This window comes from Lolium rigidum, chromosome 1, assembly GCF_022539505.1.
Source record: "Lolium rigidum isolate FL_2022 chromosome 1, APGP_CSIRO_Lrig_0.1, whole genome shotgun sequence".
In the NCBI taxonomy this organism is placed as follows: domain Eukaryota; kingdom Viridiplantae; phylum Streptophyta; class Magnoliopsida; order Poales; family Poaceae; genus Lolium; species Lolium rigidum.
This window is the reverse complement of record NC_061508.1, coordinates 224,766,110-224,793,643: the sequence shown is the minus strand read 5'-3', so window position 1 is coordinate 224,793,643 and position 27,534 is coordinate 224,766,110. Positions and strand designations below refer to the sequence as shown.

The window sequence follows — 27,534 nt, the reverse complement described above, 5'->3', positions numbered from 1 at the left end:
AGTTCCAAATTTTGGAACCAACAAAAACTTTTCCTGAATTAAGTGTGATACATAGTGATCTTGCTTAATTCTTGTGCTATTGCCATGTTTGCTTGTTATAGTAGTTTGAAATAATCTTAAACCCTAAACCTCACCCCTCTTTTCACCAGCCTAGTTAAAATAAAATAAAAGGGAATTAAATAAGAAAAAGGTATATGTGCCTATGGCTATAATTATAAATCTTTACCCTAGACCTTTCTACTTTGTTTAGAGGTTTGTAAACCATCATACACCTTACCTAGTACTTATCAAACCAAATTCAAGTTGTTTCCAAAGAAAATAAAAAGAAACTAAAAATGCCATAGAGGCATATGTGAGTAAAATAGCAAATTTGTGAATTTGAGATCCTTGACCCTAAGACTTGTTGTGAATGGTGGGATCACTCCTATATACCATTTCAACACTCCACAACCCCATTTGGGTCAAGCCAAGTCAAATTCAAACTCAAATGCAACATATGCATAGAGGCATATGTGACACTTAGCCATTTCACCAAATTTTGTCCTATGACTTTAAACCTTGACCAAATGATGTGAAACCTTCTCCAAACCTAATATAATACTAAATTTACCCTAACCCATGCCCAAGTAAATCAAAGGGAACCATTTACAAAAATAATGAAATTTGACACATCACCTCTTATGTGTTATGGCCAATTTTGCAAATCTTTGATCAAGACCTTTTGAAATGGATTCAATGGTTTGGAAATGTTTCTAAACTAATAAGAATCACATTAGAGTCAACAAAAGTCAAATCAAATGGAGAGAAATCAAATAGGGAGAAAATCCCAATTTCAATATCATACACATAAGGCCAATTTTGCAAATCTTCATCAAAGGCCACCATTGCTTGATCTCTTGCTTGTAGAATGCTTATATATGATAAACAAACACAATTGCATCAAAGAAACCAAAATCAAATCAAAGCAAATGTCAAAATCAACATACATATGATAATGGTCATTTGGCCATTTTATAAAATGTTCCTCACTTTACCCCTCTGACTTTGACTTTTCTTCAACCAAACTTGGTCAACTATTGCCATGTCATCCAAGACCATGTCAAGGTGAACAACTTTCATGTTGACCACACATGCTAATGTTGACCAGGTTGACCAGTATAGTTTTGACAAGTGGAGACTTTGAAACTATGTGAAGATGACCCACTTTTTGAATTGTTGCAAAACCTCACCAAAATGAATACCACCACCATCTTTAGATCACATTATTTATATGTTTGAGCTCCACCAAAAATATTTCCAAAATCCCAACTTTTTCTTCATGCGGCCATTTTGTCGAGCACCTTGCAGGCATGATTCTGGAATTGTAATACCCCTCTTTGTCCAGCAGATTTTAGCCTAAACTACTTTTATTTCTGGATGATCATTGCTTCCCTACCTCTCCTACACCAAGCCAGGTACTTGCAAGGGTCGATTAAAGTGGAGAGATGCCAGAACTTTGGCCATGTCGTACCCATGCCGGCCACCTTTGCACTCGAGCGACCTGAGCCCCTCCTCTCCCCTACACCATGTCTACAAGCATCCCTGGAGCACGAGGACGAAGCCCATGCCCTGCCCAAACTCGCCAAGCCACGGCATTGGCCAGCCCAAGCACGCCCAGCACCCTGCCAGGACGTGCCAGGCACGCGGTGAGCGTGCTCTGGAGCGCGCCAGAGCATCTCGCGACCCGTCGCCCTCGTCCTCCCCCTGCATCCCTAGGCCTGTGACGAGAACCGCCACCCTCACCTCTACCTCGTAGACGCACTCGATCGACTGCCGCCGCCTTGTCGCCGTCGTCCTCATCTGAGCACCGCCGCGAGTACCGTGGTACAAAGCACACGCGCCCGAGCGATCCTATCACGCCCTGGACGCAACAGCTACGCCTTGAGCATCGCCAGGATGTCGCCTACAAGATGCTGTCCTCGCCACGCCCTTTCGCACGCCGGAGTGGCCGCGCCATGGACGCCCTCTCACAGCACCCGCCGGTCACCTCTCCATCTATAAATAGAGGCACCCAAAGCACACATCCTTCACACCAATCTCTTCCCCTCTCATCACTGCCTCTCCTCGACCACCCAATTGAACACCACCTCGCCGGAGCCGCCCCAATTTGAAGCTCGGAGCCGCCGGAGCCCGCAGATCCTCGCCATCGATCCACGCCTCCCCAAGCTCCACCACTGTACCAGGGACTTCTTCACCCTCGCCAACGACGCCTCGCACCTCGCCACTGATCGCCGGCGGCCTGTAGCGCTCTCCGACCCCCTAGGTACGCCGCCAACACGCCGGGATCTCGTCGGAGACGACGCTGCTCCACGACCGTTCGATCTGATTCTGATCCAACGGATCACCTAGCGCGTACCGCTTCGCTCAGTTATTAGCCACTGACGGGTGGCCCCCACCTCGTCAGGCGGCCCACGCACACGGGCTGTGTTGCTGGGCCGTGTCGCTCGTTTATTTCGTTTGGGCCCGTAGGCTTTTCCCGCGTGGCCCAGTAATTTAAAATTTGATTTAACTCTTTTAGCTCAAATTCAATACAAATGCCAACTTCAAATATGAATAGTTTAAAATCTACTACACAAAATCTAGCAAATTTTATATATTCGGAAAGCTCATGAAATTATCTAAACAATGCCACTGGCCTCATGTCCAAGTTTGTAGTTAAATTTAAATGATAAAAATAACAAGGCATGGCCTTTTCCAACTTCAAATAGTTATTAAAAATTATCAATAATTGATTTTGAGTTGACTCCAACTCTAATAAATCACATTTGACATAATCTAATGGTTTATGCAAAAATATAGCATAGTTGTTTTGCATGATCATGGACTAGATTCAAATAATGGCTATGGAGCCATTTCTAGTCCATTTAACACATACCCATAAACTTATTTAAATAGTATGGGAGCTTCTCTCTCATTTAAATTGTGATCCTAAGTAATTCAAATAGAGGTACTGACCTTGGTCTAATAAGCCTCATGCTTGGTTACTTAGAGATTTTAAACCATTTAGATGTTAGTTTTAAATTATATGAGGTGTAGCACCCCATTTAAATCATTTTCTCAAGTGAGATGAAGTAATATGATGCCCTATACTGCATAGGCTCATACTTGCTCACTTGTAGAATTTAAATCAAAATAGTATTTAATTTGCAATGGTTGTTTAAATCACATGAGATGATGAATCTCAATTAAATCACTTTTCTCAAATAATAAGGGTGAAGTGTTGACCTTGGTCAACATGTGATCATCCCTGGTTATTTGAGAAGATTAAATCTTAAGAAGAATTTAATGAGAGAAAATTATTTTCCTAATATTAAATAAGGAAACCGTAGAATAATTTTTGGATAAATGTTAAGTAGTGATACTAGATCAATTATGTGAGCCATTAAGGCTAATTAAGAATACTTAAGTGTTGTTTGGTGATTGTATCCTCGTATTCGTTTATAGACGCTAGTACCGGAGACTATCAAGAGGAAGAGGTCTTCTACCAAGAGGAAGAGCAAGAGAACTTTGATCACCTCACCAATCAAGGCAAGCTAGACTAATGCAAGCTATTTTGTTTGCAAGCTAACACTCTTGCAAGGTTCCCATGTGCAAAGCTCTACAAGAGCAAGGCACCATTACTTTTATTTTATGCTTAGTGCTCCTACCCCAAGTTTTTACTTTTCAAGCTTTACTAAATTTTATTTATCAAAGTACTTTTTGATTCATGATTCATCTAGTGTAGTATGGAGTAGTACAAGAGTATCAAACTTAGCCTAGAGCAATACAAGTGCTTAGCACCCCTCATGACTAGTTGCTAGTGCTCAATATTAAAAGTAACTACTCTAGATGGGAACTTGTGAAAACCAATGACTTTGAAAATCTTGGAATGATGAGTCATTCTATTGAAAGATTTTGAAGGTGAATATGGCTTGTGAATGACTTGGTGAATTTTACCAAAAACTGATGGTTGGGTTCGGATGCGATACCATTCCAATTTTACAAGTACCCCCACAATACCTGAATCTGGGTAAGGCTTAACTGGAAATTTATGTGTCTTAGTATGGGTTCCCTCTGAAACAAGCGTCATCGGGGTTATGCTGGAGGCTGCCTCTACAACAAAAGGAATGATGTGAAATGACGTGAAATGAGGTGAATGTCCGGCCCAAGCCATGTGCGGTTCCTGTGGCCGATCGTCTGTCTTCACCGGGAGGCCAAGCTCATGGGGAGAGGTGCCTATACTAGGGTATGTAAATGAAAGGTTAGGATTGGTAGTTCGCGCATCGCGTACAATAAATCGGGGCTAGTTACCCCCGACGGACTATTGCAATTGCTCGTGGCACAAGTGTACAACCTCTCGCAGAGTTTAACCTATTCGAATAGCCGCGTCCGCGGTCATGGACGATTGGAAAGGCCATACCGTTCCGTCATCAGAACTTTTCTAAAAATATGAATGGTGACTTGTGAACTGAATTGAAAGGTGACTTTGATTTTGAATCACAACTGAGTTGTGGGAATGACACTAATGTTCCCACTTGAGTTGAGTTAGGCAAATGAGGAGTTTTGTTTATTAAAGTACTTATGAAATAAAACTGGCTTTATGCAAAGGAAACTAGAGCTTAGAACCCCCTTACTATAGTTGATGGTATTTACATTAGTATTAGTTTGCGAGTACTTTAAAGTACTCATGGCTGTGTCCCTGGCTATTCAAATGGCCAGACTATGAAGAGGAGTACCAGAACCCGGAAGAAGGACAGCAGGACGTCTACGACAACTAGGATCTCTCCTGACGTCAACAGTTGCCTGTGGAATAGATGGACTACTACTACGCTATTTCGCTTCCGCTATGTGTTATGTAATGGATCAATAGAACTTCTATTGTTGTAATAAAGACTGGATCATGTGATCCTTTATTTGTAAGACGATTATGTGTTGTAATGAATGATGTGTTGTGATATCAATCTATTATGTCTCGCAAAAACAATATTCCTGGGATTGCGAGGAATGGCATAATAGGCATCTGGACTTAAAAATCCGGGTGTTGACATGAACCACGGGGGCATCCCCAAGCTTAGACTTTTCACTCTTCTTGATCATATATCATCCTCCTCTCTTGACCCTTGAAAACTTCCTTCACACCAAACTTCTCATAAACTTCATTAGAGGGGTTAGTACTCAAAAACTTGAATTCACTTTAGTCCTGTAGTGACACATTGCAAGAACTCAATAAAACATTAGCTACAGCTCTCCACGTCTAGAAAGCCTCACTTAAAGTCCACAAGAGACAATGCAAAAAAACGAGACGAGAATCCGCCAAAACAGAACAGCCGATAGAGACGAATTTTTAAGAGGTACTTCCGTTGCTCAAATCAGAAAACTCAAAACTAATGAAAGTTGCGTACATATCTGGGGAACACGCACGTAAATTGGCAGATTTTTCTGAGTTACCTACAGAGAACCCTGCCCAAATTCGTGACAGATAGAAATCGTTTCTCGCGTAGAAATCCAAATCTAGTATCAACCTTCTATTAGAGACTTTACTTGGCACAACAATGCAATAAAATAAAGATAAGGATATGTTGCTACAGTAGTAACAACTTCCAAGACACAACAAAACAGTAGCAAAATAAAGACATGGGTTATCTCCCAAGAAATGCTTTCTTTATAGCCATTAAGATGGGCTCAGCAATTTTAATGATGCTCACATAAGAAATAAGAGTTGAAGCAAAAGAGAGCATCAAAAAGCAAATTCAAAACACATTTAAGTCTAACCCACTTCCTATGCATAGGAATCTTGTACACAAATAAATTCATGAAGAACAAAGTGACAAGCATAAGAAGATAAAACAAGACTAACTTCAAAATTTTCAGCATATAGAGAGGTGCTTTAGTACCATGTAAATTTCTACAACCATATTTTCCTCTCTCATAATAATTTTCAGTAGCTTCATGAATAAACTCAACAATATAACTATCACATAAAGCATGTTTTTCGTGATCCATAAACACATAATTTTTACCAAGCTCAAAAATAGTGGGATTAAAACTTTCAAACCCACTTTTATCAATAATATAACATGATGATTGATCAATCTCAAGAGATATGGGACTCATAGATACAGTCAAGAACTCTCCAATCCCATTTTCATTAGTAGTACAATTAATATTATCAAGTAACATAAGACCATCATCTAGAGCTTTATCATAAACATTTGCCATGCAAAATTCTTTAGTACCATGCATTTCGACATCAGGCACAAACAAAGCATTATCATAAGATTTATCAAAGTAGCATGGATTATCATAGATAATAGTAGCATAATTATTCTCACAAGTTTTACTCATAGGTACTATTTCAAGAGAATCCACAGGAACATAACATTCGTCCACCTTCGGTAAGTATGGAGGACAATCAAATAGTGTAAGAGATAAAGAGTTACTCTCATTAGAAGGTTGGCATGGGTAGCAAATCCATTCTTCCTCCTTTTGTTCATCACTCTCCTCTTCTTTTTCATCCAATGAGCTTTCAGGTTCATCAATTTCCTCCTTTTTTTCATCCAATGAGCTTTCAGGTTCATCAATTTCTTCTTCCACATGTTCCTGCAAATTGTGAGTGCATTCTTGTGCATTAATGAGTCTCTCTTTATAGTCAATGATATAAGGATTATCACTGTAACTTTCTATGCAAAAATTAAGGATAGAAGAGACATAATCTTTAAGGTCCTTACAAACAACACAAGTTTCATAATTTTTAGCCATGAAGGATTCTATCTCAGAGGCTCCCATAAATAAGACAAATTGTTCTACTTCTTCGAACCCAAGATGAATATAGTTATTCCAATTGTAGTTCATAATTAAAACTTCTTCACTAAAGCCACATTGGAATTTAAGATGTTTAGTATCCTGTTGAGAGCAACAGTTTATATCATGGCGTTTAAGCAAGATTTTAGCAATTGTATTCAATTTTTCTATCACAGCACTCATCACTTCACCCGCTCTTGATTTTCTATAATTATTATATAATTCTATAAGGTCCAACATGGTTGTGGGTTCTCCCATAGCAGCAGTTTTTAATTTTTAGGTTTTTCAAATTTTTATGGATTTTTGAGTATATGAGAAAAATAAAACAAAACAAAAAGAAACTAAGCAAAGTAATACTAGACAGAAATAAACTAAGCACAAATAAACTAGACAAAAGTAAACTAAGCAAAACAAAATAAAATAAAACAGAGAGAGAGGTAGAGTGTACTCCCCAGGTGAACTTATGAGTAGAGCTATGCCTCCCCGGCAACAGCGCCAGAAAATAGTCTTGATAACCCACAAGTATAGGGGATCACAATAGTCTTCGAGGGAAGTAAAACCCAAATTTATTGATTCGACACAAGGTGAGGTAAAGAATACTTATAAGCCTTAACAACTGAGTTGTCAATTCAGCTGCACCTGGAAAAGCACTAGTAGCAGGGTGATGTGAAAGCAGCAGTAATATGAGAGCAATAGTAATAGTAACACATCAGCAGTAGCAATAACACAGAGGCAATGGCACCAGAAAATAGTTGATACTACTTCCAATGACATATATAACGAGTATATAATGATGAGAGATGGACCGGGGTTCCCAGCGATCTACACTAGTGGTAACTCTCCAATAACAAGTGACAAATGTTGGGTGAACAAATTACAGTTGGGCAATTGATAGGATTAGACAGAACATCAAGATTATTAATCATGTAGGCATGTTTTCCATATATAGTCATACGTGCTCGCAATGAGAAACTTGTACAACATCTTTTTGTCCTACCAGCCGGTGGCAGCCGGGCCTCAAGGGAATCTACTGGCTATTAAGGTACTCCTTTTAATAGAGCACCGGAGCAAAGCATTAACACTTGGTGAAAACATGTGATCCTCATATCACAGCCTTCCCCCTCGGTTGTCCCAATTTCTGTCACTTTGGGGCCTCGGGTTCCGGACAGCAATATTGGCAAACAACTTGTAGATACAATCATAGCAATAATTATAGAGCTTAAATCTAAGATCATGCCACTCGGACCCTAGTGACAAGCATTAAGCATAACAAGATTGCAGCAACAATAACTTCACAAACTTTATAGATAGACTAATCATAATGTATCATCCATCGGATCCCAACAAACACAACACCGATTACATCAGATGAATCTCAATCATGTAAGGCAGCTCATGAGATCATTGTATTGAAGTACATGGGAGAGAGAGTACCAACTAGCTATAGCTAGAACCCGTAGTCCATGGGGGAACTACTCACGGAGCATGATGGAGGCGGTGGCGTTGATGGAGATGGCTTCCGGGGGCACTTCCCCGTCCCGGCAGGGTGCCGGAACAGAGACTTCTGTCCCCCGAATTGGAGTTTCGCGATGGCGGCGGCGCCCCTGGAGTCTTTCTGGAGTTTCGTCAAATCGTATCGCGTTTTTAGGTCGAAAGGGCTTATATAGGCGAAGAGGCGGCGCAGGAGGGGCACCAGGGAGCCCTCCCCATAGGCCGGCGCGGCCCTATGGTGTGGGGGCCCCAGGCCTCCCCTCTGACTCCCCTTCGGTGTCCTGGTCCGTCTCGGTGAATTATGATGTTTGGTCTTCGTTTCGTCGAATTCCGAGAATATTGCCCGAACAGCCTTTCTGGAACCAAAAACAGCAGAAAACATGAATTGGCACTTCGGCATCTTGTTAATAGGTTAGTTCCGAAAAACGCATAAAAATATTATAAAGTGTGAGCAAAACATGTAGGTATTGTCATAAAACAAGCATGGAACATCAGAAATTATAGATACGTTGGAGATGTATCAGACGCCCTGCCGATGTTGCGAGCGGCGCGTCCAGATCAATGGCGTCCTTCCCCTTGGACATCGGCAGGCGCGTCAACCGCCATTTCTCGTTCCCTTTGAGCTTGCTATAGCAATGCATCATCGTGAACGACTTATGCCCATCCGAGTTCCTCCGGTAAACCTCCATGGCCCTATCAAACTAACCAAAGGAAGCGGAATCATTTCATCGAACACAATGTAGGCGCTACAGATTATGGAAGAAAGAGTCGTACCAGTTGGGAGACATCTGTGCCGATGTCGGCTCTGGTCACTAAGTCGTGATGGTATCCATGGAAGGAGTTCACCGACGCCTGGATGATGGCCCATCGCTTCGACATTGTCTTTTGGCTCCTCTTCATTGTCACTTTGTTGTAGTCGCTCTTGATGAGCTTGCGCTCATCGAACTCGGCCTTGATCCTCGCCCAATACTTCCCGTATTTTTGGTTAGCGTCGATGATGGAGTCATGGCTCACCGTCGCCCACGACTCGCATAGACAAAGATCCTCCAAAACCATCCACTTGGGGCCTCGTGTGCCCGACGCCTTCTTCTTCTTTTTCTTCTTCGTCCTCACGCCGTCCGCGTCTACCTCCACGAGATCATCGTCACCGGCACCCTCCTCATCCTCTTCCTCGCCGCCCTCGCCGCCCTCTTCGTCCTCGTCGTCGTCGTCGTCATCCTCGTCCTCCACCTCCTCCTCTTCATCGTCCTCATCCCCGACCTCTTCCTCGGCACCCTCAGCACCGGCGAACTACGAGGCTAGGCCAGAGGAATTTGAGTTAGTCGGCTCCATGGAACATCTCGCTGCCTGCACGGATTTAAACGGAGCACACACGGGGCCCGAAGAAGAAACCTGACCTACGAAGCACCAGGCGGCGCGTGGATCCCGATCGGGCGGCCGGATCGAGGCGATTCGGGCGTCGCGGCGGAGGAGCTATCGGCGTGATTTCCCGCGAGAAGGAGCGCGCGGCGGAGGGGCGGGCCGTGGCGTGACGGCGTCGGCGTGTCCTGTCCCGTGGGCCGGCGACTTCTGCAAGGCGCTGATGTGGCGGTAGCAGAAGATGGCTGATATGTTTTTGTTTTTCTTTCTTTCGAGGGAAGCAGAAGCTGCGGGCTCACTGATGAACAGATAGTGGGCCGGTCACGGAAAAGAGCCCACACAATAAAAGGCCACAAGTCAGCAACGTATCCGCTTCATCCAAAAAAAAAAAAACAGCCATTCCCCAACTATCTCCGCCCCCATGTCCGGCGAGCGCAGCCCCGACGGCAACTCCCCGTGGCGCGATTCCGATGCCAATACTTGTTGCTGACAAGATCCTTCATCTACAAGGGCGAGCCCCCCCTCCCAACTTCCGGCCTGACTGCGAGATCTGACGACTTCTCCATCTCTCTCCGTCCGTCCGCGTCGCCAATTCGATTCGGCGGGGACCAGTATGGGAGGGACTCCTCCTGTCGTCGATTCCACCCCCGGCGATGTGCTATCCGGGGCTGCTATGGGTATGTCTATCTCAATCTTCAGCTCAGCCAACCTAATAACATAGAAAATACACTATTAGCTCGGTTTGCTGATTTTTAGGCAGATGCGTGTTATTTCCCTCGTTATTGTTTCCTTATTTGCTTCGATTTTCCTTTCAAAATACATAAAAAGATGCAGTTTTTATGAAAAGAAGTCTAGATCACCCCCACAAGTATTGCGTTTCGGCCAGAGAACCCCCTCAGGTTTCAAGTAGAGCACTTAACCCCCCTAACTATCTAATACCGGGCAAATTACCCCCTGAGGGCGGTTAGAGAGGCTAATGGCTGTTTTGATGAGTGGTTTTTGTCCACGTGTACAGTCAGTTAGCCACGCAAACACCTAGTCCGGTCGTGCAGATTAGCATCTCCAGTGCCTGGTCGGTTCAACTCAATCGAGCCACTTCGTCACGCGCCACCTCTCTTCACCTCTCTCCGCCGCGAGTGCGAACTCTTCCGTCGACGATCACGAGCTCTAGGCTGTCGATTGGCGGCTCGATTTGACGTTTCGAGGGCGGCGTCACGAGCAGTGCATGTTCCTTGTGCTTTTCCCCTAAGGAAGCACCCTTTTCCCTCTCTGTCAAGGACGGCATCGGGATTATGAAGGGGTTATGGGTGTGATCATTGGGTGGATTTGGAGTTGAAATACAGAGGATTAGGTTTGCCATGGTTACTGTTAGCAGTAGAGTTTATTATGTTGAATATTTCGGTCAAAAGCAAAGGAATCGTCAGATCAGGCATTGGACTGAAAAGGGCACGGTTTTGACAGTTCAGCAAAATCCAGATAAGGATTTCTACATGTATTCAGCAAAGGAGTTTTTCTTTTTCTTTTTACGTGATCCTAGTAGGATCTGTTCATGGCTCGTCTGGAATCATTGTCTGTTTGATTTAATTACCGAGGGAAATTGGAACATGATGGGAAGGGGTGGAAATACATGGTCGGAAACTGGAAAGAACGGCATGTCTACAGTAAGTATTTCCAATCTGTCTTTGTCAGAATTGAAGAGGCACCTTGCTGATCATATCACCCTCTCAGATGAAATGCCGGAGAAGACAGATTTGAGTTGGAAACTACTAGTAGTTCACAAGGCTGAGTCTTTTATTTGTTCACTTGATGACAGTGAAACAGTGCAAAATATGGTGAAGCATGTGACCAGGGATATTGCGTCGCCTTTGCGCCGCTGCCCTCTCCGCGTCCGGTCGCCGGAACACCTGCAACTCGGTTGCGGCCGAGCCAATCGCCGTCGACCCTGACCCAGTCGACCTTCTGCGCTGTACACCTGAAGCCCGTCGCCCTCCATCGCACGGTCGAGAGAGATTAAGCGGAAAGTTGATGTGCACGGGCAGCCTCGCCAGGCGGAGAGCTTGATGGGGAAATCACCATGGCACTGGAGCGCCCATGAGCACGGCTGGACGAACTGGTTCGCCCGTGAGCGATCGATGGCCGGATCAGGTGCTTGCGTGGCTAACTGAACTGCACACGTGGACAAAAACCACTCATCAAAACAACCATTAGCCTCTCTAACCGCCCTCAGGGGGTAATTTGCCCGGTATTAGATAGTTAGGGGGGTTAAATGCTCTACTTGAAACCTGAGGGGGTTCTCTGGCCGAAACGCAATACTTGTGGGGGTGATCTAGACTTCTTTTCAGTTTTTATGTGCGGTCCCGTGGACGAGTGCAGTACGACTATGAGCTTCTCCGAGTTTCTATTCAGCTTTCCAATTGGTTTTCCGATTTCCTTTGAGATACGGAAACAATTCTGGTAGAGTCATCATATAGATATGTATATATTGGGTCCTTCTCTTTGTTTGCCTTGTCATATAAAAATTTCATCGCAAGCACATAACCACAAGTATTTCAATTACTATGGCAGCACCATCCGGGTGGTCGGACCTCCCAAATGATCTCCTTCTCAGCATCCTGCAACGCCTCGAGCTACCCCAAGCCCTTGCATTTCAAGCTGTCTGCACGGCATGGTTCTCGGCGGCCAAGGCTGCCGGCATCCCACATTCTCGCACTCCATGGCTCGTGTCTTGGGCCAACTTCCTCGAGCAAAGGGAATTCAAGGTGGATTCTGGGATGAACTGGGCTCCAGGAGCAGCAACCTGCAAGTTCCGCCACCTCCTTGACGTCGACAAGGTTTACAACGTTAATTTTCCCAAGGGTTGCTTTGTTGCATGTTGTGGAGCCTCCCACGGGTGGCTGGTTCTGGTAAATGACCTTTCCAATCTTGTTCTGTTCAACACGTCCACCTCGTGCATCATCCCTCTCCCGCCGATCACTGATTTCGCGTGCGTGACGGCTGTCTATGACAAAGGAAACTTGCAGCATTATCTTTTTAGGAGAGACCAAGTATATCATACAAATTATCTAGGAACATGGTTTTATCAGAAGGCTGTGTTGTCCTGCAGCCCGTCTAATGGTGGTGACTACATTGCGATGATCATCCATTGTGACAGTGATTTGCTTTCTTTCGTTAAGGCAGGAGAAAGCAAGTGGCAAACTGCTTCAATTCTAAATGCGAGCAAGGAAGACCGGTACATCGACTGTGCGTACCACAATGGGAGGTTCTACAGCGTGACATTGCACGGAACAGTGATTAAGTGGGATCTTGATGCACCGGATGGACCAACAAAGGAGGTGATTGTTAAATATTATAGCCACTCTGCACCTATTCTTACTAGACACCTGGTATCTACACCGTGGGGTGATCTCTGGCAAGTCCGCATGATCTATACAAGCGCAAAGAGTAGGTATCCAGATAATGTCAAGTTCAAGATTCGCAAGGTTGATACTAAAGGTTGCAGAAAAGTATCGATGGAGGAGTTGAGAGATCATGCGATTTTCATTGGACTCAACCACTCGGCATGTTTACCCACAGAGAATCTCCGTGGTGTACAACCTCAATTAATCTATTTCTCTGCTCCCTGGATGACACAGGCATTTCATTTGTGCGGCCGAATTTCCGACTGGGGAGGTGTAAGGGCTTATGACCCCAAAACAAGGACTTTCAAGCGTGTTTTTCCCTTTGGAGGTATGCGTGATTCGTTGAGCATCCTTTACCCTTCAGAGGTATGGATCACTCCGAATATGTGACAAATAGGACCAGGTGTTTGTAAAAAATTAAATATGGGGCCCTATTCAGTTTTGTGGATTCATGTAAAACATACAGTTTTGTGGATTGTTCAAAGATTTGTGAAGACTGGGTCGCAAATTACAGTTCTTTGGGGTAGATGTTTATTTTTTAAAGCCAGTATGTTATATTTTTGTTGCCGCATGGAAACTATAACATGGTTTTATTCAACATGTTTTACATTTGCTTTATTTTGGTACGAGGACACACTGACAAGTGCTAACTCATGGTTTTAGCATATATTACATCTTATATGGAAAATAAGGACCGAACATAATAACAACTTTCAGCTGGTCCAGTTTCAGCTGTAGCTGTTGTACACTTTGGCTGAAGTTATCCTGCCTGCATATTTCTGAAACTTGCCTAAGAGTAGACAAATGGAGGCTGAGAGCTCTTTGTTTTTAAAATTTAGAAAATCATATTTTATAGTGTCAAAAGAATCTTGATATAGCCAATGGTGTATCCTAGAAGGGTGCACAATCTTAACGTGAAATTCTTTATATATTGTAGGCTGCATGAAAATGAAAAAATCTGACAAGTTTTGTAGTTTTGAAATGTGCACTATAAGATCTACACGTTTATAATATCTAAATATGAGCAACTCACTAAGGGTAATTCTCTCAACGTGCAAGCATGCCACATCAGTTAGGCAAATCTATACTTAATAGTAATAAAGAAAATAAGGCTTCTTGTTCGTCCCCTAATTTTGATCCAAATTACAGGAACTGCCACCGGTAAGTTGTGTCGATTGGGATTGTCTCGCCGAGCGAACAAATCGTTCTTTTTTTCTTCTTTTTTGGGGAAATTTTACTTTTTGTCATGCTTTACTTAGGGACTTTACAATTTACCCTCATTTAGTTTGACTTCTCTTTTTTGCCACTCTCTATTTTGCCAGTATATGATTTGCCCTTTTGATTAATTTTCTTTACTTGAAGACAACATTTGCCCTTGCGGGGCACCCAGCTGAAATCGTATCAGTTGCCCCCTTTCCTATCTCAGCGGCCATGGTTGCAGGTCAGGTTGCGGTTAACTGCTACATAGCAACGCGGGACTGTGGCAGGATTGCGGTTGTTCGCACCTTGCCGCAACAAACCGCTATAAGGAAACTTCTCGTTTTTAGGATGAAGTGGAATGGAATGGACCATTCCATTCCATTCCACTCCATTCCATTCCACTTCATACTTGCGTTCGGTTGATCTGGAAAGGAGGGAATGGAACCACATGGAGTTAATCTAAAATTTAATTAATTAGAGCCTAATTAATCTAAACATTATTAATTACAGCCTAATTAGAGCCTAATTAGGCGTGGGGACGGCGGCCTCATCCTTGCGCTGGTCGAGGAAGCTTGGGAGCGAGCTGGGGGAGCGCGGCGGCCGGGCGGCGGCGACCTCGGGTGCGGGTCCCGCATGGAGCTGGAGCAGGAGGTGGCCGGGTGGCGGAGTCGGGCCACGCCGGCGCGCTCTAGGCCGGAGCTGGTGGCGACCAGGCGGGAGCAAGGAGAGAGAGGCTCGGGGCCGGAGCTGGTGGAGGCCGCCAAGTGGTGGAGCGCGGCCAGGAGGCGGTCCCGCAGCGCGGCCTCGTCCCGGTCGTGGTATCGCGCGTCGGCGCGCGGCGGCGGCAGTGGGTGCGGAGGAGGTCGAGGTGGTCCGCCGCGTCGGGGGAGAGGCGGAGGGAGGCAGCGGGGAGCACGTCGAGCACGACGGAGAGCTCGGCGTCGAGGTCGCGGAAGGAGGCGGCGAGGTGCGGGCCGCGGATCGCCGCGCCCGGCGCGGCCGGCGGAGGCGACGTAGGAGACGAGCAGCTCGCCGCGGGAGAGCACGACGTAGAGCTCCCGGAAGCAGAGGTCGGCCGCGTCGGAGAAGCTGGGCGGCGCCGCGTTGTCGTGGTGGAGGAGGAGCGCGTCGAGGAGGGCGAGGCGGCGGGCCGGGCGGCGAGGTTCCGCGGGCCGGGACGATGGGCGCGGCGCGTCGAGCGAGCGGCCGGCGAGGAGAGAGAGCGCGCAGAGCAGCGGCGCGCCCGAGAGGCCGTCCAGCCATCGCGTGTGGTTAGCGAGAGGTGAGTGTGGTTAGGGAGAGGACAGCGACCCGTTCCACCTCGTCCGGCCGATTCAGCCGGACGGGTGTATTCCGAATATTGAGCGAATATTCGCTTTTGGGGAATGAGCTGGTTCCGTTCCACAGCAAAAGCGAACGCGAGAATCCTTCGTGGGAATGGAACGGTGACATTCCGTTCCACATGATTCTCGAACCGAACAGACCCTAAGAGTAGTGTGGTCCTTGGAGCATCTCCAGTCGCATCCCCAAAAGAACACCGGATTGAGTGTTTGGGGGACGTGTTTTGTTCGTGCCGCGTTTGGGGGACGTCGCTCCCAGTCGCGTCCCCCGAAGGCCGCCCCCAATCAGAAATTTAAATTGTTGCATTCAAAAGAGATCGTTCCCGCCGAATCGTTGCGATGAGAGTAGCGGCGATCAAAGTACTGGACGCGCGATTATATTACAGGTCGGTGGTGCATGGTAATTTAGAAGAAGGGGTTGGGCGACGGCGACGTATCCTGAGTCGACGCAGGCTCGTCGATCACGATGACCTCGTCACGATCAGCCCCGGTGATGTGCATGCTCCGTCTGCTCCGTCGCCGACGCATAGGCTGACGCAGGTGTAGCAGTAGAAGACGCGTCAGCCGGCTCTTGCTCCGCGGTTGCTGCCGCTGCCGCTGCCTGGGCCGCAGCGTCGGTCGTCGGCCGCCGCCATTTTGGCTTCGATGTCGTCGAGGATCTGGCCTTTGAAGAAGTTGTGCGCCGTCCGCGTCCGGGGAGACATTCCCTCTGTCGACGCTCTCAGCAGGGACATGTCGTCCCTGCGTTTCTTAAGCTCCAACTTCTCCTCTTGCCTCTTGAGCAGCTCCGCCCACCTTTCATCGGCCTTTTTGTCGCGGGAGAGAAAGGTCGAGGAGACGTCGGTGAGGCATTTCGTGATCGACGCATGCGTCTTCTCACACGACGCGGCGTCGTCCAAGGCGGCCTTGGCAGCCTTGTTGCCAGTAGGACGCCCTGCCGACGTTGCGAGCGGCGCGTCCAGATCAATGGCGTCCTTCCCCTTGGACATCGGCAGGCGCGTCAACAACCATTTCTCGTTCCCTTTGAGCTTGCTATAGCAATGCATCATCGTGAACGACTTATGCCCATCTGAGTTCCTCCGGTAAACCTCCATGGCCCTATCAAACTAACCAAAGGAAGCGGAATCATTTCATCGAACATAATGTAGGCGCTACAGATTATGGAAGAACGAGTCGTACCAGTTGGGAGACATCGGCGCCGATGTCGGCTCTGGTCACTAAGTCGTGATGGTATCCATGGAAGGAGTTCACCGACGCCTGGATGATGGCCCATCGCTTCGACATTGCCTTTTGGCTCCTCTTCATTTGTCACTTTGTTGTAGTCACCCTTGATGAGCTTGCGCTCATCGAACTCGGCCTTGATCCTCGCCCAATACTTGCCGTATTTTTGGTTAGCGCCGATGATGGAGTCATGGCTCACCGTCGCCCACGACTCGCACAGACAAAAATCCTCCAAAACCATCCACTTGGGGCCTCGTGTGCCCGACGCCTTCTTCTTTTTCTTCTTCGTCCACACGCCGTCCGCGTCTACCTCCACGAGATCATCGTCACCGGCACCCTCCTCATCCTCTTCCTCGCCGCCCTCTTCGTCCTCGTCGTCGTCGTCGTCATCCTCGTCCTCCACCTCCTCCTCTTCATCGTCCTCACCCCCGACCTCGGCACCCTCAGCACCGGCGAACTACGAGGCTAGGCCAGAGGAATTTGAGTTAGTCGGCTCCATGGAACATCTCGCTGCCTGCACGGATTTAAACGGAGCACACACGGGGCTCAAAGAAGAAACCTGACCTACGAAGCACCAGGCGACGCGCGGATCCCGATCGGGCGGCCGGATCGAGGCGATTCGGGCGTCGCGGCGGAGGAGCTGTCGGCGTGATTTCCCGCGAGAAGGAGCGCGCGGCGGAGGGGCGAGCCGTGGCGTGACGGCGTCGGCGTGTCCTGTCCCGTGGGCCGGCGCCTTCTGCAAGGCGCTGATGTGGCGGTCAGCAGAAGATGCCTGATATGTTTTTGTTTTTCTTTCTTTCGAGGTAAGCAGAAGCTGCGGGCTCACTGATGAACAGAGCAACAGATAGTGGGCCGGTCACGGAAAACAGCCCACACAATAAAAGGCCACGTATCCTCTTCATCAAAAAAAAAACAGCCATTCCCCCAACCATCTCCGCCCCCATGTCCGGCGAGCGCAGCCCCGACGGCAACTCCCCGTGGCGCGATTCCGATGCCAATACTTGTTGCTGACAACTTCCGGTCTGACTGCGAGATCTGACGACTTCTCCATCTCTCTCCGTCCGTCCGCGTCGCCAATTTGATTCAGTATGGGAGGGACTCCTCCTGTCGTCGATTCCACCCCCGGCGATGTGCTATCCGGGGCTGCTATGGTCTATCTCAATCTTCAGCTCACCCAACCTAATAACATAGAAAATACACTCGGGAGATTAGCTGTTCTTCTTCTTTGTACAAAGATGCGGAGAATTAGCTACAAGGTTTGCTGATTTTTAGGGAGATGCGTGTTATTTCCCTCGTTATTGTTTCCTTATTTGCTTCGATTTTCCTTTCAAAATACATAAAAAGATGCAGTTTTTATGTGCGTTCCCGTGGACGAGTGCAGTACGACTATGAGCTTCTCCGAGTTTCTATTCAGCTTTCCAATTGGTTTTCCGATTTCCTTTGAGATACGGAAACAATCCTGGTAGAGTCATCATATAGATATGTATATATTGGGTCCTTCTCTTTGTTTGCCTTGTCATATAAAAATTTCATCGCAAGCACATAACCACAAGTATTTCAATTACTATGGCAGCGCCATCCGGGTGGTCGGACCTCCCAAATGATCTCCTTCTCAGCATCCTGCAACGCCTCGAGCTACCCCAAGCCCTTGCATTTCAAGCTGTCTGCACGGCATGGTTCTCGGCGGCCAAGGCTGCCGGCATCCCACATTCTCGCACTCCATGGCTCGTGTCTTGGGCCAACTTCCTCGAGCAAAGGGAATTCAAGGTGGATTCTCGGATGAACTGGGCTCCAGGAGCAGCAACCTGCAACTTCCGCCACCCCCTTGACGTCCACAAGGTTTACAACGTTAATTTTCCCAAGGGTTGCTTTGTTGCATGTTGTGGAGCCTCCCATGGGTGGCTGGTTCTGGTAAATGACCTTTCCAATCTTGTTCTGTTCAACACGTTCACCTCGTGCATGATTCCTCTCCCGCCGATCACTGATTTCGCGTGCGTGAGGGCTGTCTATGACAAAGGAAACTTGCAACATTATCTTTTTAGGAGAGACCAAGTATATCAGACAAATTATCTAGGAACATGGTTTTATCAGAAGGCTGTGTTGTCCTGCAGCCCGTCTAATGGTGGTGACTACATTGCGATGATCATCCATTGTGACAGTGATTGGCTTTCTTTCGTTAAGGCAGGAGAAAGCAAGTGGCAAACTGCTTCAATTCTAAATGCGAGCAAGGAAGACCGGTACATCGACTGTGCGCACCACAATGGGAGGTTCTACAGCGTGACATTGCACGGAACAGTGATTAAGTGGGATCTTGATGCACCGGATGGACCAACAAAGGAGGTGATTGTTAAATATTATAGCCACTATGCACATATTCTTACTAGACACCTGGTATCTACACCGTGGGGTGATCTCTGGCAAGTCCGCATGATCTATACAAGCGCAAAGAGTAGGTATCCAGATAATGTCAAGTTCAAGATTCGCAAGGTTGATACTGAAGGTTGCAGAAAAGTATTGATGGAGGACTTGAGAGATCATGCGATTTTCATTGGACTCAACCACTCGGCATGTTTACCCACAGAGAATCTCCGTGGTGTACAACCTCAATTAATCTATTTCTCTGCTCCCTGGATGACACAGGCATTTCATTTGCTCGGCCGAATTCCCGACTGGGGAGGTGTAAGGGCTTATGACCCCAAAACAAGGACTTTCAAGCGTGTTTTTCCCTTTGGAGGTATGCGTGATTCGTTGAGCATCCTTTACCCTTCGGAGGTATGGATCACTCCGAATATGTGATGCTCAGGTTAGCACCAGTAGTATATCTCAGAAGCTCGTCTGTGTAAATTATATGTAGGATCAGTAGATATTTGTAGGCCTTAATTGCCTGTTTGATTCCTAAGACGGCGAAGCCAACACTTCGATTGGAAGTTTGGAGCCAACCTACAAAGTCACAACACAGCGACAGCCTCTAAAAGAACTAGCCAAGTTGGTGCGGTGACACGCCCGGTGTCGCATATGACTGAAGTTAGGTTATTTCAACTGGATTCCATGAACAGAAAGCTGAAGTTTGACATTGCAGCTAATGTAGGGCATTACACAGTAAAGTTATATTTACATCATGAAAAAGAAAATACTACGGTTTTACATAAATGCCTTGCTGGTATTAACATAAATCCGTGTATTTCCAAAGAGGCTGAAGCCAACACTGTGATTACAAGTTTGGAGCGAACCTGCAAAGTTCCAACACAACGACTAAAAGAACTAGTCAAGCTGGTGCGGCGACACACGGCATGTCGCATATGGGGGAAGTTAGGCTATTTCAACTGGATTCCATTAACAGAAAGCTGAAGTTTGACATTGCAGCTAATGTATGGTATTACACAGTAAAGTGTTGTTTACGTCATGGAAAAGGAAAGAATATGGTTTTACATAAATGCCTTGCTGGTATTTACATAAAACCCAGGACGACTTGGCGAAGGCTAGCAACAGAAGGAATTGGTTCTCTACAAAATTTGTGGCTCAAATGGTGGCCTCAACTTAGTTCCACATAACTTTCTATTCCTGAAGGAGTACATAATGGCATTGCAAATGACACCTTAGAAGAGAAAACTGGTTCATCTTATCATGTTAAGTGTTTAAAACTGGTATTGGCACTAAACTACCCAGTTAGAGGGGATGCAAATTACTTAGCACTAGCTGTCAGATATATGCTGCACATTTGGAAATTTAGCTTTGGCGAAATGGTCATACATTATGAAAACACATGCACCTACAATGAAACATCTCGACACATCTGAAGCTCCAGAAAACACCAACAGGAAATCATAGCACATAAGTGTTTCAAGAACCAGACTAAAACATCTTTCAGCTAAAAATACCCACAGCGGAGTTAACTAGCTGGCCACAACTTTTGTTAACGAGTTAGGGTCACCAGACCAAAAAAATTGATTGAAGAAAACCAGATAATCACCTGCAAAAGGAACATGGGAAATCCATGGAGCTTGAATGCTGGCACGTATTCCTTTTGCAAGGAATTGAGGGCAAAGCTGTTTGCAACCAAGAGAATCCCTCGGCACACATGAGAAATAAATATGGTGACATCGAGTCTCGTTATCTCATCCGGAGACCCACTCCACGCATTTTGTGATAGTGGGAACCCATTCATCAGCAAGCCCGAGCTTTAGAGCATCTCCATCCGTCTCCCCGACAAGATCTCAGGACGGCGTTTTGTCATCCGGATGGACGAAAACGGTCCAGTCGTGCCCCCGGTTTCTCGTTTTCGTCTGGATTAGGCCTTTCATCTGTCCGGAGAGCCCAGACCATCCCCGGCCCCCTGGGGAGCGCTTGGGGACTCCGGACGAGAGAAAATCGCGGGAACCGTCTGGTGGCCCCGACCTGTCGGCGACAATGGCCTGGGTTTCTACGGCAATACCCTCGTCTTCCCGATCTACGACACTACCCTCGTCTTCCCGATCTACGGCAATACCCTCGTCGAACGAAAGCTTTGAACTCTCAAGTGGTGCAACATAGACAAATTATATATAATTCGAATAAACATAGAAATTACATATAAAAACTTTAAAACAAACGTAAACTACTTCTTCTTCCTAGATGGCCCCGCCTCATCGTCGTGGCGGCGACGCTTCCGGCTCGTCACCTCCTCGTCGGAGGAAGTTGAGTCCTCCTCTTCGTCGTCCTCCTCCTCCTCCTGCTCCTCCTCCTCTTCCTCGGCCTCTTCCTCGGCCTGCTCCTCGGCCTCTTCGTCCTCCTCCTCGTCGTCATCCCATTCGTCCTCGCTGGCCGGCGGGGGGGGGGGGGGAATCGTCGCTGCTGGACGATGCAGCCTGATCCCACCAATGGCGCCATCCAGGTGGCTTCCCCTTGCTGTCGGTGTCCGATGGCCAAGAGAGATCGCTCATGGTTGACAGAAGATGGTGAGGAGAGAATAGATGAATGGCGTCGGCCGTCGGAAACCGTATATGTAGGTCTCTCGACGAAGAGAGCGGCGGTTGCTCTTCCGCGGAGTTCGTGCTCCATTACGGCGGTTCTCGCGTCGAGGCTACTTCGACCGTTCCCGACGAGGCATTTGGGCTCTCCAGACCACTTCGCGGACCATTACGGCAGTTCAATGCGTCGAGGGCACTCCGACGGTTGCCCGTCAGAAGGCGAGCATGGGCTCGCCACTGGGAAAATGGGCCTCCCCAGGCCAAAAAAATACATCCATCCGGCGCTAAATAGCGCCGGCCCCAACGGCTGGGATGCTCTTAGCATCATGTCTTTCAGACTGACACTCAACTCTATTATAGCCTTTGGTAGTGTCCAGCTTAACTGCACAAGCCACATTTTTGGCTTTCTTTCTTCGCAAATAGTGTACACAGTCATAAGCATGACAAATCTCGTAAACTAAAGAGCCTCCTTCACAGAATACCACAACATATGTGTACCGACGGAAGCTCAAGCTATTACCCTCGTTTGCTTGTGAGCTACACGACTTCAAAAGTGCCTCTTACAAATGCAAAGAACAAACCAACTCAAACAAAGAAGCAAAATATGGTCGGTAAAAAAAACAAGCTTCACTGATGTACTCGTGGGCGCAGCTAAACATAACCGTGGAGAATTATCTCCAGTGCACAAAGCAAATGAATTTCTTCAGTGGTACAAGGAATTTGTTTTGTATCCCCTCTTGGTCAGATCAAATATTCTTCTTGGAAAAGCATAGTTTTAAGTATGATTGCAACCATTTTATATTTGGTTTATCCAACAAGAGAGGTTATTGCTTCATTTCGTGCAGGCAAATGATCTTTATAAGGGTTCAAAGATACTACTAGTACTTAACAAAGGCTAAACTTATTATTAGCCACAGAGTAACTTAAGTACTGACTACCAAGATTATTACATCGTCAGGAGCATGCTGTAATGAAACCTGCTGCACTTTTGTGCAACATCATCAACACACAAAGTTCTGCATGTTTTCATAGTAACAGCTAAATCCATCCAGAGGAATAGATTGCCCTAGATTGTACCAGAAGTTTCTTCACCCCATTTTTAACCCAGCAGGAAGTCTGCAGGCTGCACTTTTGCTACACACCCGAACTTGAATGTACTGTATTTCCTGTGCACGCCTGTAAGCTTGCCACCACCGGCATTCTGGTGGAACTGTACCATCATGTTGGAGCACTCACTGAAAAAATACAGGCAAAACAAAGGAGCAGACAAGTCAATATACAGCCTCCTAATGACATAAATGTTTGTAAATACAGCTAGTCAGCGACAGCAGGCAAACATACATGAGCTGATCTCTAGTGTATCTGCTATGCATCTCGCAGACCTTTGTCCATTGCCAGCAGCGACTGATAGCACGTTGTGCAGTGTAAACCGCAGCGGCAGCAAGCAGGGAAGGGCGGTACTTGAGCATCTGGTATTCAACCAGGCATAGCTCCAGCATGAAGAATGAAACGAGATGTAGCTGTGGTGGTTTACAACATGTCGTGTCATCACAATGCAAATCGTTATTGCTGTCGATGTAAGGAAATACTAATCAGAAGGTTACGATACTTCACCTTCCTGTCAGAATCTGCTGCCTTCAGAAACCTTCTCAAAAACACATATGGTGTTGGTACAGACATGTTAAACTCCAGAGTGTTTAAAATCCACTTTTCCTGCTCAACAGAACCTTAAACTATATTAGTGCAGAACAAACAATAGCCAATATGCCACTTAAATACAGTAGAAGCTGAAGAAACCAGTCAGAAAATTACTGCCATCGTGTACTGATGATGTAACTAGAAACGATTGCAACTAGTTCGCAGTCAGTTTAACGTTCCCCACGATATAAAGGAAATGTGCATAGAACTTCATCCATGATGGAATGTTATATAGATATATGCAAGGATTACAAACAATAGCCAATAAGCCACTATAAAATACAGTAGAAGCTGAAGAAATCATTCAGAAGATTACTGTCATGGTGTACTAATGAAATGATTGCACCTTGTTTGCAGTCTAACATCTGTGGTCGGTTTAATTATTTAACCACGATATAAACGGACATGTGCATAGGAAACTTCATCATGATGGAACATTGCCTATATAGATATGCGCGAACTGTATTAAATGATATTACCATTTCCAGAACCTCTCCTTTCGTATAAGCCCGGTCAGATATTATCACTAGATCTTCAACAACCGGAACTGCGACTTCCTCGTATTTGCAAGCAAGAAGCATAGCTGTCATTCCAACTAGTTGTAACTTCTTCCTTGGCACCACTTCTTTTTCCAAGAATCTGTCTATTAAGTTCACAGTAAGAAAGAGGGTCTCTTCCATCAACTCAAACTTGTAATGAACCTATCAAGAGAAATATAATATATAATGAGTCCCAAATACACAGTTTCAAATAAGTACAATCTGTAGGATAGAGAAGGTCCAGGGTTTTCAAGTTTTTCTACCTCAATGAGCCAATCTATCAGAATAGCTCTCATCTTTTGATTTATGTCTCCTTGACTGGACATGTAATCAGGACGCACACAGCTTGTTTCCTGTGTAAAACCATATTGGTATTTGGTTATACTGAAACTTAACAAACTCTTCAGGACACACACACACACGGCAAGGGAAAGAGTACATATTGTTTTTCAGTCATGCAATGAGCACAAGCTGCTATCAGTTGACATAAAGATGCTTCATGTTGATAAGAATTTTCATCAAAAGATTTATTATGAGTACATATGGTTGATTTCAGTGGTTCTAAGATGATGTATTTTATCTGACATGGTGATGAGAAAGCAAAAATGTTGTCTTGTTTTAGCTTCACAACTATATTATCTGTGGCAGCAGATGAACCAATAAAGTATCACAAGGACAGGGAAGATCATAACAAAATCTCCATCTTGGGATAAACTACTCTATTTTTTATTCAAAACTTTCACTGTCCAGTTGTCCCTTAGTGTCATAGCAGTTAGTGAAACACAAATTTTCAGCATTGTATATGAAAATTAGTAGCTTAAAAGTGCTAAAGACCACAATCCTTTCATTTTAAGCCACACATATTTTTCGTTAATGCATTTCATTAAAGCATTAGCTGTGACCCTAGCTCAGCATTGTATTCAAAATCTATGAACATCTAAACATTCAATAGCTTAAAAAGTAGTAAAGACCACAATCCTTTCATTTGAAGCCATGCACCTTTTTGGTTAATGCATTTCATTAAAGCACTAGCTGTGCCCCTAGATGAATCGGTACAGTACCACAATGACAGTGAGGATATAAAAGAACAGGTAAGGTCCCTATCTTGGGATAAACTACTCTAATTTGTATTGAAAATCTATGAGCATCAAAACAACTTTGGCTGTCTTGTTGTCCCTTGGTGCCATACCAGTTACTGAAACACAAAATTTCAGCATTCTATATTCAAAATTAGTTGCTCAAAAGTGGTAAAGGTTGTCACAATCCTTTCATTTCAGGCATGCATCTTTTTTGTTAATGCATCTCATTAAAGCATTACTACAATAAAGTTATGGTATAAAGTGTACTGATTACAGGATCCCGGTCAAATTCGTTTATTTTCTTTGCATGTGCATATCTTGTTCATTGAACCATATTGTAGCTAAGGTGTATTCACATTTCATAGAAAGCCAGGCATATTATTTTCACAAAATGGAGACACATTGTATAAGGCACTACGGGACAGTAGGTCACCTCATTTTCCCAGTAGTACTTGTACATCTCCTCGACATACTCAGTCGCGGCAAGCGGGTTCCCCGCATCAGCACTGTCGATGTCCATGAGGGATTCATCATCCTCCGAAGCATCCTCGAACTCGTTCTCATCCTGTGGTGCCAAATGCAGCAGTAAGCTGGAGCACATCCCCTGGTGTGAAAACACTGCTAGGAATAAATCGTCACAGAGCATATAGTACCATATCAGCATCGTCCACCGACTCGGACTCAACGTCGTCGTCATCAGTGTCGATTGGCTCGTTCTTGGGATCGAATCCTGGCGGCGCTGCGGCGGCCTGACGGCGAGGCTGCTCTCTGTTCCCCAAGGATGCAGCGAAGTTCCTGAATTAGCAAGCAGGGTGGCGTCAGATCAGGGGGGGCTCCAAGAAACGTGGGAGCACGGGAAGAGGGAGGGGCCTAACCTCGTGACTGGGCGGCGGCTCACTGGCGAAGGTTTCTGCTCGTCCCTCCCAGTCTTCTTCCTGAAAAGAAGGGAAGAAAGAAAGAGAGGGGTTAGTTAGAATCTCGATCCAAGAAACGTTGGTCGGGGAGATGGGAAAAAAGACATCTTTGTGCAGGATCTTTGGGATGGTGATCTTTGGGGGCGAGGAGATTACTCTAGCATCGGCTTCTTGGCGATCGCGCAGGGGTAGGGGCGCGCCCCCACGACGTTGTTGATCTCCCCGAGCGGCCTCCGGCTCCCCATCTCTGCAGGAATCGAGGAGAAATCATCAAGAAAGTCGGAAAGGGGAATCGCGACGGAGCCAGAGGAGGCATATATCTGAAAGCAAGAACCCAAGACTCAAGAAAACGTCGGGGGCGGACGCGCACGCACCTCGTACGCCGGGCACGGGCTTGGCCGCCACCGGCCTCCGGTTCTCGCCCGCCCTCTCCATGGTCCCCAACCTACACACGCGGAACACAAGACGGGGGGTCAGGATCCAAGAACCGCGGCGGCGTACATGGAAGGGCGATTGGGGAGGCGCACCCACCTCAGGGAGCGGGAGCAGATCGATCCTTGTCCGATCCGGGGCTACAGCGGCAGCGGCAGCGCGGCCATGCAGAGTCGACGGGGATTGGAGAAGAGCAGGGGGGCGGCGGCGGCGGCGGCGTTAATAGCAGCAATGGCAACCCCCCTCCTTCACTGTGTCTGACGACCCGTGTGGAAGACGGAGAGAGATATAGAGAGGGGGAGATCGGGAAGGATTTACAGATTTCAGGGATTTGTTTTTTCCGACGGGGCGGAGAAGAGAGAGTGTACGAGAAAAAGGAGGCGGTTTGTCTTGTCTGTCTCTGTGCGGAGGCTTGATGGGGGGAAACGGGTTGGATTTGAAACGAACGAAAGCGGGGGAGGCCAACGGCTAGTGGGCCTCGACGGGCGGGTCGGACAGGGCCGGCCGCCACGTGGTCGTAACGGTCCGGGCACCACGGCGCGTTTCTGCACGCACGTGCTTTCCTTTCGAAATCGGTCGCCCCCGGTCCGGCCGCCGCGGCCTCCGACCCGGGCCGTTTCTGGTTCTGGTTTGGCTTGCTGGGTCACGCACTCACGGTCACGGTGGGGGTGCTCATACTGGGGACCACGCGTCAGTCGGGACAAACGGCCAACAGTTCAAACCACGACAATAGAGTCGTCGTTGTCTTTTTTTTTTTTTTTTCGAGAGTGCGCTAACTGCGCACCATATCTTTATAGAAGGCAGAAAACAGATATACAAGAAGCCGTACAACAAGTTGCGAACAACTGAGCCGGCGAGCTCCAACGCACACACACCCACACACCACACACACCTAAGCCTACTCTCGCGGCACTAGTTGTCTCCCTCCGACTCTCGCGAACTCCCACAACCTAAACTCCTCTCGACGCTATCTATGATTTGCACGGTGTTCAGCCGAATACGAATATTGCCGAACACCCGGGCATTGCGCCGCTTCCAAAGCGTCCGAGGCCACCAGAATCACCGGGGAATCGAACCTCCTTCTGTCGCTCTTCGAAC

At 46.6% G+C, this 27,534-nt stretch overlaps 2 protein-coding genes across 4 annotated transcripts; one reads left to right on the top strand and one right to left on the bottom strand.

Annotated features, from left to right (window-relative positions):
• Window positions 1–10,061: 10,061 nt before the first annotated feature.
• LOC124690699 (probable F-box protein At4g22165) lies at window positions 10,062–19,727 on the top strand. 3 transcript variants are annotated; one of them, XM_047224068.1, is made up of 2 exons: window positions 10,062–10,346; window positions 18,402–19,727. In XM_047224068.1, the coding sequence occupies exons 1-2, from the start codon at window positions 10,283–10,285 to the stop codon at window positions 19,622–19,624; spliced, it is 1,287 nt and encodes a 428-aa protein (XP_047080024.1). In that variant the 5' UTR covers window positions 10,062–10,282; the 3' UTR covers window positions 19,625–19,727. The 3 variants fall into 3 exon arrangements, with proteins under 3 accessions (XP_047080024.1, XP_047080012.1, XP_047080017.1); XM_047224056.1 differs by lacking the exon at window positions 18,402–19,727 and adding an exon at window positions 12,235–13,610; XM_047224061.1 differs by lacking the exon at window positions 10,062–10,346 and adding an exon at window positions 17,846–17,979 and having other exon boundaries at window positions 18,401–19,727.
• Window positions 19,728–22,797: 3,070 nt separating this feature from the next.
• LOC124683235 (cyclin-B2-1-like) lies at window positions 22,798–26,439 on the bottom strand. Its single transcript, XM_047217795.1, has 10 exons — window positions 26,377–26,439; window positions 26,161–26,249; window positions 25,966–26,025; window positions 25,744–25,885; window positions 25,524–25,655; window positions 24,275–24,364; window positions 23,952–24,173; window positions 23,389–23,487; window positions 23,116–23,294; window positions 22,798–23,009 (listed from the first exon to the last, which is right to left on the bottom strand). Exons 1-10 carry the CDS (start codon window positions 26,437–26,439, stop codon window positions 22,874–22,876), a joined length of 1,212 nt encoding a protein of 403 aa, XP_047073751.1. The 3' UTR covers window positions 22,798–22,873.
• Window positions 26,440–27,534: the final 1,095 nt, after the last annotated feature.

What these genes read in the sequence shown, in the direction of transcription:
- LOC124683235 (XM_047217795.1), bottom strand. Translation starts at nt 26,439, where the DNA reads ATGGAGAGGGCGGGCGAGAACCGGAGGCCGGTGGCGGCCAAGCCCGTG. An exon ending in CGGTGGACGATGCTGATATG is followed by an intron (nt 25,656 to 25,743) that starts GTACTATATGCT and finishes TTGGCACCACAG; the next exon opens with GATGAGAACGAGTTCGAGGA. An exon ending in CAGCAGATTCTGACAGGAAG is followed by an intron (nt 23,295 to 23,388) that starts GTGAAGTATCGT and finishes AAACCACCACAG; the next exon opens with CTACATCTCGTTTCATTCTT.
- LOC124690699 (XM_047224068.1), top strand. Translation starts at nt 10,283, where the DNA reads ATGGGAGGGACTCCTCCTGTCGTCGATTCCACCCCCGGCGATGTGCTA. An exon ending in GCTATCCGGGGCTGCTATGG is followed by an intron (nt 10,347 to 18,401) that starts GTATGTCTATCT and finishes TTACTATGGCAG; the next exon opens with CGCCATCCGGGTGGTCGGAC.